At 39.9% G+C, this 13,313-nt stretch overlaps 2 protein-coding genes across 2 annotated transcripts; one reads left to right on the top strand and one right to left on the bottom strand.

The window, feature by feature from the left end:
* Positions 1-368: 368 nt before the first annotated feature.
* Positions 369-7,220, bottom strand: gdpd1 (glycerophosphodiester phosphodiesterase domain containing 1). Its single transcript, XM_054795236.1, has 11 exons — positions 6,963-7,220; positions 6,698-6,871; positions 6,361-6,403; positions 6,152-6,287; positions 4,889-4,934; positions 4,576-4,697; positions 4,402-4,491; positions 4,197-4,330; positions 1,892-1,951; positions 1,743-1,794; positions 369-1,553 (listed from the first exon to the last, which is right to left on the bottom strand). Exons 2-11 carry the CDS (start codon positions 6,831-6,833, stop codon positions 1,419-1,421), a joined length of 954 nt encoding a protein of 317 aa, XP_054651211.1. The 5' UTR covers positions 6,834-6,871; positions 6,963-7,220; the 3' UTR covers positions 369-1,418.
* A 1,130-nt stretch (positions 7,221-8,350) lies between these two features.
* LOC129191279 (ion channel TACAN-like) lies at positions 8,351-13,131 on the top strand. The gene is made up of 12 exons (XM_054794488.1): positions 8,351-8,419; positions 8,647-8,765; positions 8,879-8,995; positions 9,118-9,177; positions 9,308-9,403; positions 9,504-9,593; positions 9,687-9,752; positions 10,800-10,861; positions 10,937-11,029; positions 11,712-11,776; positions 11,996-12,064; positions 12,728-13,131. The coding sequence occupies exons 1-12, from the start codon at positions 8,351-8,353 to the stop codon at positions 12,839-12,841; spliced, it is 1,020 nt and encodes a 339-aa protein (XP_054650463.1). The 3' UTR covers positions 12,842-13,131.
* The last annotated feature ends 182 nt before the right edge of the window (positions 13,132-13,313 follow it).

Below are 13,313 nucleotides of genomic sequence, written 5' to 3'. Positions count from 1 at the left end.
TCCTATAAAAACCGTGTTGTGGAAGTACATGTTACAAAAAGTATTGTGGGTCTAACTCATCTCAAGGACAAGCATTTTTCTTTCTACTAGAAGCAATTACACATTACACAGCTACTGTACTGTACTGCTATCACTAGCCTTGCAACTCGTTGTCTCCACCTGTTGGCGAATTACTATAATATCTAGAAATGTCCCATCAAAAGTGATATTGCAAGACAACTTTAAATTAGCAAAGTTTTGATATTTATTAATTTACCAGTTGATACACTAAGAGTAAATGAATAATGGAATAAATTATATATATAATTTATATGATTAAAAATAAATGAAATTAAATACAAATAAAAATAAAATTTAAATAATTAGAATTGATTTTATCACATTTATTGCATAATAAAAATAAAATTTGCACTTACACAATATTTTCAATATTTCCACAAATCAATTACAATAAACCCCATAACCATTTGTATAGCATGGAGAAGAAAGAAGTGAAAGTGTTAACACCCTGAGGACTTAAAATAAAGACACTAGAAAATACAAGAGCGTGCAAAAAAAAAAAAAAAAAAAAAAGACATGAAATACAAATAAAATACAAACGATCAATTGCTGTGAGATCTGCAATACTGGTAGATCCGAGGACATTCTTGCAAAACATGTTTTGGGGGAGGTACTCACTTTATATTACATATTGATACATAAACAAGATAAACTCACTGACTAAACTAAAGAACGCATGGAAAAAAATGTGCTCTGACATTCAACTCATCTGACATTCTGGCTTACAGAATGTTTGATAATCCTCATTCTTTTTGTTTTTTCACAAACACAACAACAAAGTCAATCATTATGACACAGCCTCTTATTATTATTTTTTAAAATACTCTTTACTGTCACTAACACAGATGACGACACTCATTGCAATCAACAGTTTATAAATACCCTTTTTCGTGCAAATGGCTCTGAAAGCGAAAAATGATGGCACTACGACATTATGTAGAAATGTCATGTAACTTTCCAGTGTTTTTACTCACATGCTGGCTAATGCCCACGCTGACCATGTCAATTAAAATTAAAACGCGGCCCACCTAGACTATTTTTTGTCATGGCAGACGTTTTTCACTGCAGGCAGCAGCCCGTTAAGACCACTATTCTACCAGTGCACACTGCTCGGAGACAGATTTTAAAAAGAGAACAAATCAAAGTGGCTGCAAAAGATGTGATTTACTGGAACATTTTGAGTAAAAAGTACTGCTAACTTGGAAACAAAGTTACTTTCAAGTAGAAATAATTGGGCTTCTTTTTTTTTTCAATAGTGATCAAAATGGATAAATGAATAAGACTTATTAGTGGTTTTGCTGAAGCACAACCGCAATAATGTGTGCTGTAAAGGGCTTGAGGTGTATGTAGCTGGTATGTTATTGAGGCTTGGAAAGGCCATGCTGATCCAAGAAGTCTTTTAGCCTGGTTGGAAAGTCTGTCATAACCCCTGTGGCTCCCAAAGCAAATGCCCTCTGGAAATCTTCTTCATCGTTCAGCACCCAAATGTACACCTGGAACCCGACACAAGAGGCGTAACTATACATTATGGTGTACGCTAAGATGTTACATGTGCAATGACATACTGCGATTAAACAACAGTACATTACTATATGCACACTCAAGTTGGGTTACGACCAACAAAGAGTAAAAGAAGAAAGTTATGTCAAAGCGAAGAGAAATATGAAGCGATAACTTCTGACCTGTATTCCTCTGGCAGTGAGATGCTGGAAGAGAGCTTTCCTCATCAATAAGCTGTTTGGAGAAAAAAAACAAACCCAACTGATTAGAAGGAACGGCAAAAAGAGCATTTAAAAAGCCCACTATTGGCCACAGAGGCTGTGAAACTCACCTGTCTGCAAGCCAGGTGATGAAGCGCTGACTTCTGGTTATTCTGTTTGGATCATACAGTCTGTAAGAAGAGATGAGATCATATAAATGTATATGTTTATGTAGAAAGTGTCATCCAGATGTCAAACTCAAAATTATATATATTATAATATACAGTATACAATGTAATATTAATGATATAATAAGATAATACATACATATTCCACGGATTCACTGAATTTTTTTTAGTGCTTCTTGTTTATTAACACAGTGTATGAAAGCTGTTACGCTTTAAGAAGAACTGCATTGTGGGAAGTGGAGTGTCTCTCTCTTCTCTCTCTGTCTGTCTGCACCGCCCACTGTTTTCTGCGTCCTCATTGGCTGTAGACAGACCATTGTCAATCAGTCTCCTTCATGCCGCCCTGCCGTGCCTCCTGTGTCATCGTTAGCTTGCTTGCTAGCTTGTAAATTAATCTCCAGTTCAAAGGAAGAGGACTGTAGTGATGGAAATTTCGCCTCTTTTTAGAGAGCTGGTTCTTTTCGCTCGCTTCACTAAAAAGAGCCGGCTCTTTCGGCTCCACAGATTTTTTGTCTTAAATTTATTACCAAATTATGTGTATTGTGTAAAATTAATAATCTATGAATCTCAATAGACAAATGAGGTCAAAATAGGTCAAATCTCTTCATGCAAATTTCTCACGAATGAACCGGCTCTGAGAGTACCGCAGCATGCGCTTAACTCCGCCCCTCCCCCTGCTCAGTGTGGACACAGAGACGGCGCCACACATCTTGACCAATGACATTCACCTTTAACAGAAAAAAAGACCAGGAAAAAGCTAATTAGCTCCCAACGACGCGAGCTGGCTCCTGTCGTTTATTTGAGAGGACCGCAGCAATGACATTTTAACAAGGATACAAAAACTCTACAGCACGGCGCCAGGACAAAGGGCACGGTCACAGGAGTGAAATACGCGTGAGTGACTTCATAATTTCTTGTGTCCTGTAGGTTGGTCATTAAAATTCAAACAAAGGTTTCAACTTTTTTGAGTGTGTTTAAACAACAAAGAAATGAGAGAAAATATTATTGCCTTGCTGAGAAAAGTGTGTAAAGTGTATGGTGAGGGGTTTTACAGCCTTAAAACATATATAATAATAAAAATCAAGTTGGCTAATTCACGGATTTCACTTATTACAGGCTATTTTGGGTACCTATCCCCGCGATAAACGAGGGAACACTGTATTACACAATCTTATATACCATATTGTGTTGCAGACCACACAGAGCGAGACGACACACATGCAAGGAGAGATATCAGATCAAGTCAAATAACCCTGAGGCTGAGTGGCATGACGGGATTATTGAATGGAACGTTTATATTAGTGCAGTTATGCAATAATGTCACCGTTCATGAACATGTGGCACGTACAAGGTATTCTACCAGACCTTGATCATGACGATGCGCATACACTGAGTCACAAGGTGTGGAATGTTCTTTTTATGACATGTATTGAATTATAGAAGACAAAGTTTGCGTGCAACGTAAAAAATAATCGAATGTATATTCTGTTACATAAAGCTCAACTAATGAGTAAGGGAGTATAGGCCACCGTTTGACTGGAGCAAAATTTTAAAAATAATTCTATGCATTGTAGATTAAATGAACTTCTTTATTAGGGCTGTCACGGAAATTTCCTTTAGCGACACTATTTTTTCGACACGTGATTACCGTGCGCACGTCCTGACCCTCGGCCCACACCGTAGTTTGGGGAAACGCAGCGGTGAGCGGTGATGTGTGCCACAAGCGGGAACAAACACAGCAGAAATGGAGAAAGAAAAGGGTAATACCAGCTGACATGAACCTAGGAGTGAACATTACAGCTGTGAGGGGGCGCTCTAGGCTTGTGAATGAAGGAAAAAGAATTGAAAGGATTCGGTGATGTGGGATGCGATCGGGAGCTTGGTGAACTTGCTTACTGGATATCCTTACTTGCTTGATGGCCTCGCTGGCTTGTTATGTTAATTTAGCCTATTCAGCACAAATGTGTTCTTGATGCTATTGTGTTGCTGAACAACAGCGATAGGGAAGTGTGGGCTAACCCAAACAGACACAAGAAAATGAATGGGTGGACTTAACTTCCTGTTAAGTGTCAGAATACGCACCGTGTAGAATAGCCTGCTCTTTCACCCAATACAATCCAATAAGTATTTGTTGACTATTGCTATCTGCTACTGATGTATGTTTTGACTGTTATGACCAATGTCCAACCAGACCTTGTGTTATGCAACACCAAGCGCTACTTCATCACATTTCCACTTAAACACTTACTTGGTAATAATTGTGGGCATTGGGATCTCCAGGAACTGTTCCTTTAATGGAATAAAGGGGAGAAGGCCGGTGTAGAAGAGGCCCAACAACTGCAACACTCTGGGAAAGCTGAACAACACTGGAATGCGAGGGTTCTGCAAAACATGCAAACAAGATGGGCTTACAGTCCCACCTTGGACTGAATGGGGATGTATTATAACCATACCTCTTTGTAACACTTCCTGACAATCTGGTTGCTAGCGTTGCCCCAGACTGTAAGATGCTCTCTGTCGTATTTTATGACCAGCTCAGACACCTGCCACACAAATACCATCAACAAATCATCTGCAGAAAGAAGAAAGAATGTGACTTATTCAGGACAAACATCTGCTTCACACACCTTCTTGATGAGTGTGTCGTCATTGACCTTGATGTCAATGTTGACAGGGGTTTTTGGAAAGGCTTCAAAAACGTCCTTGAGCAGAGGGATGCGTTTATCTTCCCCCCCCTCACAGAAATACTCTGCACACGCAAGGACGGGTTGATAAGAGTGTCAGGTGATGCTGAAAGTGGCCAAGGCCACTCCTCACGATATAAAAAGGATTGTAATTATCTGACAGACCCCGCAGGACTGCTTATCATTTTGCCGTATCGCGAGTCGGAGTAATTTGCCAGTGAGTGTACACACGACGGCACCAGCTGGAGATACTCACCCCTTTCAAAGGTTACACCCAGTTTGCAGAGGTACGGCGGCAACTCCTGCACAGAGAAAACAGCAGTGAATCACAGGTGGACACATGAGGTCAAATATGGAGGTGGAAAGTGAATAAGATTAAGGAGTGTTTACTGTTAAGTACTCAACAGCCAGAGCAGTAGGAAATGGATTTAGTAACAAATTATTTCATGTTAATGATGTCATTACACGTATTCATGGGATTTTACTTCAAATCCAAATGACCACACAATAATAACCGGATATGGTACAACAGTACTTTATTGAACACGTTACCAGACTTGGTAACTGAAAGGAAAACTGCACTTTTTTTGGAATGTTGCCCATCATCCACAATCCTTATGTGAAACATGAACACATATTTCTTTCCCTTTCCCGTGCATTCTAACGAGAGAAAATGAATTAGTATGAGCCAGCTAACATTGCACGTCATGGGAGGTACCTGTTTCGACTGTGAAGCCCTTTAAAAAAAAACCTCTAACAAAGTTTTATTGTTTTATATACACATGCTGTGATCATGCCGTAACGAGTACATTGATAATAACATGTAATACTTATCTTGCCATATTTTGATGATAAAACTTTACCGAAACTTCTTTCCTACGTGCATTGATTTGACATAGCCGATATAGCTAACATGACTTCCGTCAACAACAGCAGCATAGAAACAGCGATGACACATAAAATGTCCGCTCTCACTGGGATGGCTGTGACTTCCAGCACAAGACGTGTGCTCCAGTCCTGAGGTAAAAAATGCTGACACCAAACGAGCATCTTGTTGAGTCTACGTAGCAAAATTGAGAGCCAGTAGTATCCACTCTTCTGTCTGTCCCGTTGCCAACCCCTGACCTAAACATACGAATTAACTTTCCCATGTCAACTATTCCTTCATTTTCTACTACTCACCCTGTTCAGGGTCGTCACGAGTTAGCTGGAGCCTATCCCAGCTGAATTTGGGCAAGAGGTGGGGTACCACATGTAAACTACACACATTTGAGAGGTTTGAGTCGAGAGTCAAAACCCAGAAACTCGTGACTTTGGAACTGGTTGATGGAGCAGTGCCAGTTTGCTTCCCAAGCACTGCTTATAAACCCTTGAGACCCAAATGCTCTGAATGTGCATCACCCCAACGCTCACATCTCTCCATTACCGCATGTCCTCAGAATCCTGATGCGTGTGTGTCTGGACTGTTTATATTGTGTTCATTAACAGAGTCTACAAACTGAATTTCCCAACTACTCACCGCATACGGCATGTCAGAGATGTACGCATCAATGCCTGTTGCTCTCTGCAGATGTCGGTCATGTGACACCACAACCTGCCCATCTTTTGTCAGGTGGCAGTCGAGCTCCAACATGTCTGTGCCAAGATCCACTGCGCTGCACGGACCCACGCATATTGTTCAACTGCAGATTTTTGGTCACTGCCAGCGGGCTTCAAGGATCAACTTACTGTTTAAAAGCTGCCATTGTGTTCTCCAGGTTCTCTCCTGCTCCTGCAACGTCAACAACAAGAAGTGAGGTTGGGATGAACAGTCGCTGTCCGCAACATTAGGCACATCTGCATAATCAAACCACATTCATACAGACTTGAATTCAGTTGGAGAGGTATTGAATGCAGTGTGCAGGTCTAAGAGTTACTCTGACCCTCTCAGAATATCTGAGCATTCTACCAAAACACCTTTCAGACGACCCAGCGCTCCACCACAGTCTCCCTTGCCTTGGATCTCATTAGACAGTACGAACGAGACATATAAAACTGCTATGAGAGAGTACCACAGCTCTCTTACCTCCACGATGAGAAATGTGCCTGCTGTGGAAAACCTCCCTCTTCTTCCGGTGTAGTAGAGCAGGACATTTAAGCAGCAGAGCGGAGGTGAGGAGGTAGCCTGTCACCGTGGACACGACGTACACAGCGCCATACATCTTCCTATAAAATACTCACAGATGCCCAGAGTTTCGACCTGTTTCAAATACACAACCGCATAATGGATAAACATTACATTACATTTGCTGACGCTACTTCACGTCCAGACTGTCAATTCTGGCGCTTACCTTTGTCATAAACGTGTCTGAATAGCCCCCTTTTCGATGTACATTGAGCGTTTTATTCCCAAACGGCTGTAGTTTGTAGATAACCAGGAAAGTGTAGCGTGTGTTGTCACTGTATGTGCGGCTTCATTCTCGCAGTTGTGTGCGATAACCTTCTACCGCTCAGCTGTTTGTTTGTTTCGCTTTTTTTGCTCTTCTTCTTCTTCTTCTTCTTCTTCTTCTTCTTCTTCTTCTTCTTCTTCTTCTTTTTCCTCCTCCTCTTCTTCCTCTTCTTCGTCCTCTTATCCCAAATACAAACAATACGTGCTTTATAATCTACGATAAGAGCGCACTACAGCCCCCTATTGGACTGGACATGCCAAACACAAACGCTTGTTTACACTGCAAGGGTCTGCAACCTTTTTTCTTCTTAGAGCTGCTTTTACGAAATGAAAATGACGGTACTCGTAATATTTACTTTCATATGTTATTTTAACCCAAACAAACTGAATAAGCTTGTTTTCCCAGAACATTAACAAATGTTAATGGTTTGTGGTGTCCACAACACACATTTTGTACTAAAACAAAAAAAAGATGTATCTCCCAGCTCTCATCGCTACGAGAGAAACTATGACACAAAGTAAAGAAACGTGAGCTGTTTGTGTTTTATTTATATGACTGGCAACATTTAAATTGTACTTTATTTACAAAGCAGATCTCCACTCAAACAGGAGGATCATTATCTATATGTTATTGCAATTTGTCATTAAATGATGCCTGAATTGAACAGTTATAAGAATGCTAAAGAGTTTAAGCAAACATTTTACCCTTTGGTGATGTACTCAAAATCAGCCGGCGAGCTACTGTTAGCCCACGATCTGTCTGTTGGAGACCCCCGCTCGAGTATGTGCCCTGTAATTGACTGGTGACCAGTCCAGGGTGTAGTCCGCCTCTCACCCAAAGTTAGCTGAGCTGGGCGCCAGCTCACCCATGACCCTAATGAGGACAAGCGGTATAGAGCATGATAGAGAATGGAGTCTATTACAATTGACTCACCTGTATTTTTACTGTAATTTCCCCCACCAAATACTGCTAATGTGCTTGTGACAAGATTGGATGACAGATGAATACACACCAAAGTAAGTTTGGTTACACTGTAAGAACAATTTTTGTCAGCATGACTTTCCACTTAAAGCTCTCCATTTGATAACAGAGCACTGTGATAAACAGAGAACAATGTCCAAATCTGAATTTTCAACATGTCTTCAAGTCAAAGTTCACTCTCTGCAATAAACATCCATGATAATGACACCCACGCACACCCCAAGGAGTAATACTTCAGCTCACCTGTGCTAGTCATTTCATGTGGGCAACTATTATATTTTTTTACAAATGCAAAAAGGAATCGCAAAATGCCTCAAGGTTTGACAGATGTTATGCAGCAGTGGGTATGCCTGGAAGAAGAGTATCAGCATGCTCAGGTAAGAAAACATATGTAATCAACCTCTGTATTCATTTTGGATATAGTGCATGTAAACTGAATGTTGCTGCAAAAAGTTATGCAGTACTGGATATATATTACGGAAAAGTTATAAATATATTATGGAATTTGTTTTGCTTTTACAGACAATTTCCAGAAGGAAAGTTAAATAGTTGGTCTGCACATTTTTGTTTGCTCTATGACGTAATTCTCGTTGCTGTCATCCAGGAGACACACCGATTGTACCTACAGAAATTGGAGGAAATTTCCAAACTGCAAAACAGCTGCTCTCGCTCCGTCTCCCATCAGCGAAACAGACTCAAGGAGATATCCTCCCTTGTGAAACAGTAATTCTCAACACAACCACACACACACACACGAGTGAAAATGATTTGATACAGACACCTGAAAGATGTGTGAGTCATATATCCTGGTCATGTGCTCTTACGTCATCCACTAGATGCAGCAAAGGACTGTCAGGAGAAGGTGCAAAGAGCCTAGATCAAATCAAAGAGAAAATAAAAATGCGACCCAATACACTGTCTGAAATGGAAGCTTTCCTCCCCAAGAAAAATGGGTGACAACTTTAAATTTTTCCAAATATCAATACAGTCACCAAACAAGCTGCACATCTTAAATAGTTACACTGACACTCTTGAGTAAATAAGGAAATGGGGTCGAACGTATTTTGTGTTTCAGGCTGTACCTGAGTCTGGTTCTCGGAAATGTAAACGTCACTCTTCTCAGCAAACAGTCAAAGTAAGTGGAGGTTTCCTTTGTATGATGATGTTCTACAGGTTAGGTTATGTGATGTTTCAATGAAGCTCCAAAACTGACTCATTGTATAAATATAACATATCATGTAGTCACGATGGATCTTTTCCACCAGATTTGCTTACAAAGACGAATATGAGAAGTTCAAGCTGTACCTCACTGTCGTCCTGCTGCTCTTCTCCTTTATATGCTATTTCTTTGTGAGCTACAGGTAAGCATCCAGAAGCTGTGCCTTCCTTCCCAATCAATGTAGTTCATCCACACAAGCATGTGCCGTGTAATATTTGTGGGGGTTTTGTCCATGGATTCAGATTTCTTGATGCGATCCTTAACTTCCTGCTGGTGTGGTATTATTGTACGTTAACAATCAGGGAAAGCATCCTCATCTCCAATGGCTCCAGGTCAGCCCAAACTTTCTACACATTGTCCTGATGTAATTTCTACATTTCAAATGTGTTTGGCAGCTTATTTCCTTTCTGTTGTACACATTACAGAATAAAAGGCTGGTGGGTTTTCCATCACTACATCTCAGCTTTTTTGTCCGGTGTAATGCTGACATGGTGGGTAAATATAGGAAGATTAAACCTTCACTAAACACAGATATTTGAAGTTTTTTTTAAATTTCCCGGCTGTATAGAGTAGGGGTGGGCAACATGCGGCCCGCGGGCCATATCAGGCCCGCCAAGCATCTTACCCTCTTGCCCAGCGGGCATTTCCAAATTCCTTTTTTTTTTTTTTTTTTTAACCTGCAGCCGGCAACATGACTTGCAGTGCCATTGTGGGACGCTTGAGTCGCCAAAGTAGTCAGATGTAATTTGTAGCTTGTAGAAAACAGCCATCCAAACAACACAACACATCAACACACACAACACACACAGTAACCTACCTACTGCACCATGTGGGCAAACAAATATCCACGCATAACACCCATGCCAAGAAAACACTCATACAGTCCAGTCGTAAGGCATGCTGGGTAGCTTGTGGTAAACAAGAAGAAGTTAACATACTCTTGATAGCGAATGTTTTATTGTTCATAGTTCATATTGTTGTTACAGTTGGATTACCCAGCATGCAATGCGGGCATTTGGGAATAACGTTATTAAGTTACCTGTTATGTTTAGCGCTTAGTTGTGGATTTATGTGATGCGTCAACTTGCTGTGGATGTGTTGTGCTTTCGTTTCGTTGCATTTAACATGTTTGGGATGTATGACAGTACGTTCCACTTCCTGGCAATATCCAGCAACTTTTCACGGCCATTGAAGAGGATTGACCTAACATTGCACAGGCCACAGACCACACCCCAATACAGGAAAGCGGAACATTCGGAGTGGCCTTCTATTGTGGCCAGCCAAAGGCGCACCTGTGCTATAATCATGCTGTCTAATCATCATCTTCATATGCCACACCTGTGGGTGGATGGATTTTCTTGATGAAGTGCTCACTAACACAAATTTAGACCGATTTGTGAACAGTATTTAAGAAAAGTAGGCCTTTTGTTTACATACAGTTTTAGATCTTTGAGTTCAGCTCATTAAGGATGTGAGCAAAATAAAAGTGTTGCGTTTATATTTTTGTTAGTTCAAATGTTGTTCCTTCTGCTCTCAAGGCCAGACGGCAACCTGTACAAGGTATTCAGGAACCAGTTCTTGGCTTACTCCCTTTATCAAAGTAAGCTCAAGTCTTTGTAAAAGTATGCCATATCAGGTCGTGCAGTCATCTAAGCGCCTCTTTGTGAATGTGCAGGTTTTGTTCAGTGTCTGCAGTGCTATTATCAGAGTGGATGTCTATACAGACTCCGAGCTCTAGGAGAAAGACACAACATGGATCTGACTGTGGGTAAGGTTCACAAACACAGCATGGGCCTTTTTTTACAATTATTAGGGTAGTATATAAGTGTACTAGTGTGTAGTATGTATAGTATATAGTGTATAGTTTAGTGCAGTGGTTCTCCAACTTTTTTTTGTGAAGTAGCTGACTTTTTTTATTCAGGCCAAGCAGTTTGCCTCCTAACCAGAGAAAAAAATGACCGCTATGTAAAACAGCGCTGTAGCATCACTATCTGATTTATTACCATCCAAAACAGTGCTCATCTCTAGTGGTCTTGTTTGAAACATTTGGAAATAAAAATACATAAATAATTAACGTAATTACAAAAAAAGCTTTGTGCACAAAAAATAATTGTCAATTTACAGTGCCCTCTTTTGGGAGTAATAATGATGCAAATACAAATGAATTTATGAACTTTATTTATTTGTTTTCATTATTATAATATTTTTTTTTACATCCTATCTCCTTCAGTTACAATAGACTAAATAAATAGAAAAATTAAGGACTGTTCTTATTTCTAAATGGGCAAACCTACAAAATCAGCAGGGGTTCAAATGCTTATTTTCCCTGCTGTATAGAGTATATTTTTTTAATAGTACTGGCAGTGCTACTACTAGTCCACCCATTTGAGAACCACTGGTGTAGTGTGTACTAGTATACCACTAATAAATTGGTTGATTTCTATTCTTAGAGGGATTTCAGTCCTGGATGTGGAAAGGGCTGACATTTCTTTTGCCGTTCCTGTTTTTTGGTCATGTGAGTTAACTGTCAACACACGTCCTAATGAGATTGCATGAAATATTGTATGCTTTGTCATGGTTTAGAGTAGTGACAGACAGGTACCCACTTATGATTCATGTCAGTGTTTTACATATTTACTGTGCATGTCATCAGATAAGCTGTTTCTGTTCGTTGGCTCTGCCTTTGCTTCTAAAAACAAAAGACAACCTTAAGAGCTCATGTTTTGTCTTGTAGTTCTGGCAGCTCTTCAATAGCCTCTCTCTCTTCAGAATGGCTCAGATCCCGGACTGCAAAGAATGGCAGGTCAGCGCTTACAGAGTTCACTTGTCACTCTTTCGTACCGCTATCATTCAACAGTAAAGGTTTGGCTCTCATTTATTCACGGTTTGATTAGGTAGCCATTGGAGTTTTACAATATTTGAGATGCAGTTTGGATTACTCTGTGTTTATTTTTCAAGATAAAAATGAATAAGCATCATTGAAAAAAATAATAGCCATTAACATGAAACTATCCAACCAAAATCACATCAATCAAACTGAGGGTATCTTCTGTTTTTGGTAGTGGTATGTTTAAGCCAGGGGTGTCCAAACCTTTTCCACCGAAGACCGCATACTAAAAAAATCTAAGGATGCAGGGGCCCACTTTGTTATTTTTATCTATTTTTTTTAGATAAAAGGTAAAAAGGCTAAAAAAAAAGAAAAAAGTTATACGTATTTTTAAAGACAACGCTTGGTGTTATTGTTTGTTATTAGTATCAACATTTCCGCTTTTTCTCTGTAGATTGTTCCTTTTGCTCAGTTTTTTCCATTTGTACTGTTTTTGCTGTTGTTATTTCTAAAATTCTAATTCTAAAACGGACCATGGGCCACAAAGAGACCGGACTTTGGGAACCCCTGGTCTACTTGCAAAATAACCTCCTTATCATTCATGTACATATATGCCATACTGTTTGATTTGTTCACCAGGTGTTGATGTGCAGCCTCTGCTTCTGCGTTCTGTTCATGGGAAACTTCTTCACAACACTTGCTGTGGTCCATCAGAAGCTCAAGAGGAGGAATCACAAACCAAAGAGTCTTTGACACATGCAGTAGTCGTTTTTTTCCCCTGTCACCACAGTGAGCCAATTGCATGAATGGATTTGGCTTAGTTTTTACACCAATGCACTTCCTGACACAGCCCTGGCCTGGAATTGAACCCATGCCCTCGGCCGTGAACGTATAATGGTGTAATGGTGGTGTGCGGGTACCATTACAACACCAAGGATGCGTAAAAATGTACATAAATTGCTACCGAAATGCATGTTAGTGTATCGGGCAGGTTTCTCCATATGTTTAGGCTCCTTTGTAATTCCGCTCTGCATACATAAGTGTTGAAGACTGATTTTTTTTTTATTTGCTCATGTACATTGTTATATGTTTAATTGAGCTGCAATGAAATTATTTTAACTTTAAAATAAAAATAAAATAATATTGCAATAGAGTGGACTCATTATTTTTCAAATAAAAATATAAGAAATTAAGTTCCTTTTGTACAAATGTACTGTAGGCTGTG

This window comes from Dunckerocampus dactyliophorus, chromosome 12 (assembly GCF_027744805.1).
Source record: "Dunckerocampus dactyliophorus isolate RoL2022-P2 chromosome 12, RoL_Ddac_1.1, whole genome shotgun sequence".
Taxonomy (NCBI): domain Eukaryota; kingdom Metazoa; phylum Chordata; class Actinopteri; order Syngnathiformes; family Syngnathidae; genus Dunckerocampus; species Dunckerocampus dactyliophorus.
This window is presented reverse-complemented; position numbering and strand designations above follow the sequence as displayed.

Coding starts and splice junctions, on each gene's coding strand:
- LOC129191279 (XM_054794488.1), top strand. CDS start 8,351: ATGCCTCAAGGTTTGACAGATGTTATGCAGCAGTGGGTATGCCTGGAA. Junction 10,862..10,936: donor GGCTTACTCCCTTTATCAAA/GTAAGCTCAAGT, acceptor GTGAATGTGCAG/GTTTTGTTCAGTGTCTGCAG. Junction 11,030..11,711: donor CAACATGGATCTGACTGTGG/GTAAGGTTCACA, acceptor TTCTATTCTTAG/AGGGATTTCAGTCCTGGATG.
- gdpd1 (XM_054795236.1), bottom strand. CDS start 6,833: ATGTATGGCGCTGTGTACGTCGTGTCCACGGTGACAGGCTACCTCCTC. Junction 4,698..4,888: donor GGGTGTAACCTTTGAAAGGG/GTGAGTATCTCC, acceptor TTGCGTGTGCAG/AGTATTTCTGTGAGGGGGGG. Junction 1,554..1,742: donor TCACTGCCAGAGGAATACAG/GTCAGAAGTTAT, acceptor GTCGGGTTCCAG/GTGTACATTTGGGTGCTGAA.